This window comes from Spinacia oleracea, chromosome 5 (genome assembly GCF_020520425.1).
Source record: "Spinacia oleracea cultivar Varoflay chromosome 5, BTI_SOV_V1, whole genome shotgun sequence".
Lineage (NCBI taxonomy): Eukaryota > Viridiplantae > Streptophyta > Magnoliopsida > Caryophyllales > Amaranthaceae > Spinacia > Spinacia oleracea.
In genome coordinates this window covers 69,640,989-69,643,250 of record NC_079491.1, presented here as the reverse complement: position 1 = coordinate 69,643,250, position 2,262 = coordinate 69,640,989, and the positions used below count along the sequence as shown (strand labels likewise).

At 34.9% G+C, this 2,262-nt stretch overlaps 1 protein-coding gene across 1 annotated transcript; it reads right to left on the bottom strand.

Annotated features, from left to right (window-relative positions):
* Positions 1 to 641: 641 nt before the first annotated feature.
* On the bottom strand, positions 642 to 1,980 carry LOC110802903 (uncharacterized). The gene is made up of 4 exons (XM_022008355.2): positions 1,836 to 1,980; positions 1,578 to 1,754; positions 1,182 to 1,475; positions 642 to 1,078 (listed from the first exon to the last, which is right to left on the bottom strand). Exons 1-4 carry the CDS (start codon positions 1,978 to 1,980, stop codon positions 642 to 644), a joined length of 1,053 nt encoding a protein of 350 aa, XP_021864047.2.
* Between the last annotated feature and the right edge of the window lie 282 nt (positions 1,981 to 2,262).

Here is a 2,262-nt window from a genome sequence, read left to right as displayed (position 1 = left end):
AAGTAAAAAGTATTATCTTTTCCTTTGCCTCTTATGCCCCCCTCTTGCTATGTAATATTGTAGGGCTTTAAGTGCACTATCACCAATGTGTGAAAAAACCCACTCACCACTCTCTTTCTACCACTTTCTTACTCCTCCACATCATTTTCCTCACAAACAATTTTTTTTTTTGTAAAACCCATCCCACCAATGTACTAAAAAAAACCACTCACCAATCTTATTTTTACTATTCACTATACCCACTACACTTTCTATCTCCCATATACTCCATCTATTTTATATTTATTTTATGTCCATTTAAATTAATAGCTTAATGATTTAAAACACTTAAGGTAAATAATTGTAAGTTAATTATTTTTTATATATTTTTATTTTCTTTAAAATTATATTTTTATAATTTGTATTCACTTTAATTTTTTATTCATGTAAATATATAATTAATCTACAAAATACAAAGGGACATAACTTAAATTGCATAATGTATTTTGGATAACTTGAATATTACAACAACCAAAACATATTCCATGATAGACGTAAAAATCATAAAACCAAATTAAAGTACGTTTCACACATCATTAAACCAAATTCACTGTTAAAAAACACAAGCATCATAATGACAAATCTTCACTCGACACAAAAGTTTAATGATTATTGGGTCCATATTTTTTCCAATTATGTTCGATTAAATCATCTTTCAGAGACTGGTGAGTTTGACTGTTACGCATTGTTACTCTTCTCCCCAAGTAATCGTTAATGTTGACTGGACGACCAGCTTGGAACTCGAAAGGTTCACCATTATTCACCGTTGCGCTGGAGCTCGAAAGGTCTTGTTCATAGTACCTTCTTAACACATCAGCTCGGATATACATGTCTCGTTCATCCTCAACTATAATGTTGTGCATGATGAGACAAGCCTTCATTGTGTCAGATAATATATCTTCATCGTAAGCAAGAGAAGGTTGTCGTATAATGGAAAACCTCGCTTGTAAAACTCCAAACGCACGTTCAACATCCTTCCGAACATGTGCTTGTCTATCAGCAAATAGCTTATGCTTTTGAAGTTGAGGACGAGTAAATCCTTGGATAAACGTAGCCCAATTCGGATAAAATACCATCTGTTAGGTAATACCCCATGTTGTATTCATTTCCATTCACCTTAAAAATTATAGGAGGTGTTGTACCTTGCAAAGCATCATCAAACACAAGTGAACGATAAAGAACATTAAGGTCACTGCATGAACCAAGGATACCAAAAAATGAATGCCAAATCCATAGATCTTGATCCGCAACAGCTTCAAGAATGAGGCTAGCATTCCCGCTACGCCACTGGTATTGACCTTTCCAGGCGTTAGGGCAGTTCTTCCACTCCCAGTGCATACAATCAATACTTTCGATCATGCCAGGAAATCCGCGCATTTCATTTTGATAAAGGATCCTTCTTAAGTCTTCATCTGTAGGACTTCTTAGGTACTCCTCTGCAAAATGCTTGATCACCCCTTGAGTGAAATGCAATTATGATTTTCTTGAAGTTGTTTGACCCATTCGTACATATTCATCAACCCCATCCGGAGCCAGACCATACGCAAGTATTCTGATAGTTGCAGTGCATTTTTGCAACCCTGATAACCCTAGCTTGCCAGCAGCATTTCCTCTCTGCTGCATGAAAGTATCGTTTTCAACCACTTTGTTCATGATTCCACAAAATAATGGTCTTCTCATTCGAAACCTTCGACGAAACTGCTTCTCTAAATACACTGGATTAACCGCAAAGTAATCGTTAAACAACCGGTTATGCCCTTATTCACGGTTTCTATCCGCTAGAATACGAATTTCACCATCATTCACAGTTTGACGTCTAGGACCTCGAGGGGAAAATGTGTTTGGTAAATGATGAGTGACGATTTCGTCAATCATTTGATCAATTTCTTGGTTTTGATCTTCTTCAAAAGATTCTGAGCTTGAACTATTTCGAAACAACATTTTTTAAATGAGATTGATTGAGAGAATGAGAAGTAGGTGTGAGGATGAGAATGACTTTGATAATGAGTATGTATTGAAAGAGGATGGTTGATAAGTATCTTGATTTCATGATATGATTTTATTGGATGTTATTAGATTTTCTAGGATTTTCGATTTGTTGATAAGGTTATCTGGATTTCGTGAAAAGATTTTATTAGATTTTCTATGATTTTCTAAGATTTTCGATTTGTTGATAAGCTTACCTGGATTTCGGATAAGATATTTTTGGATTTTCGTAGATTT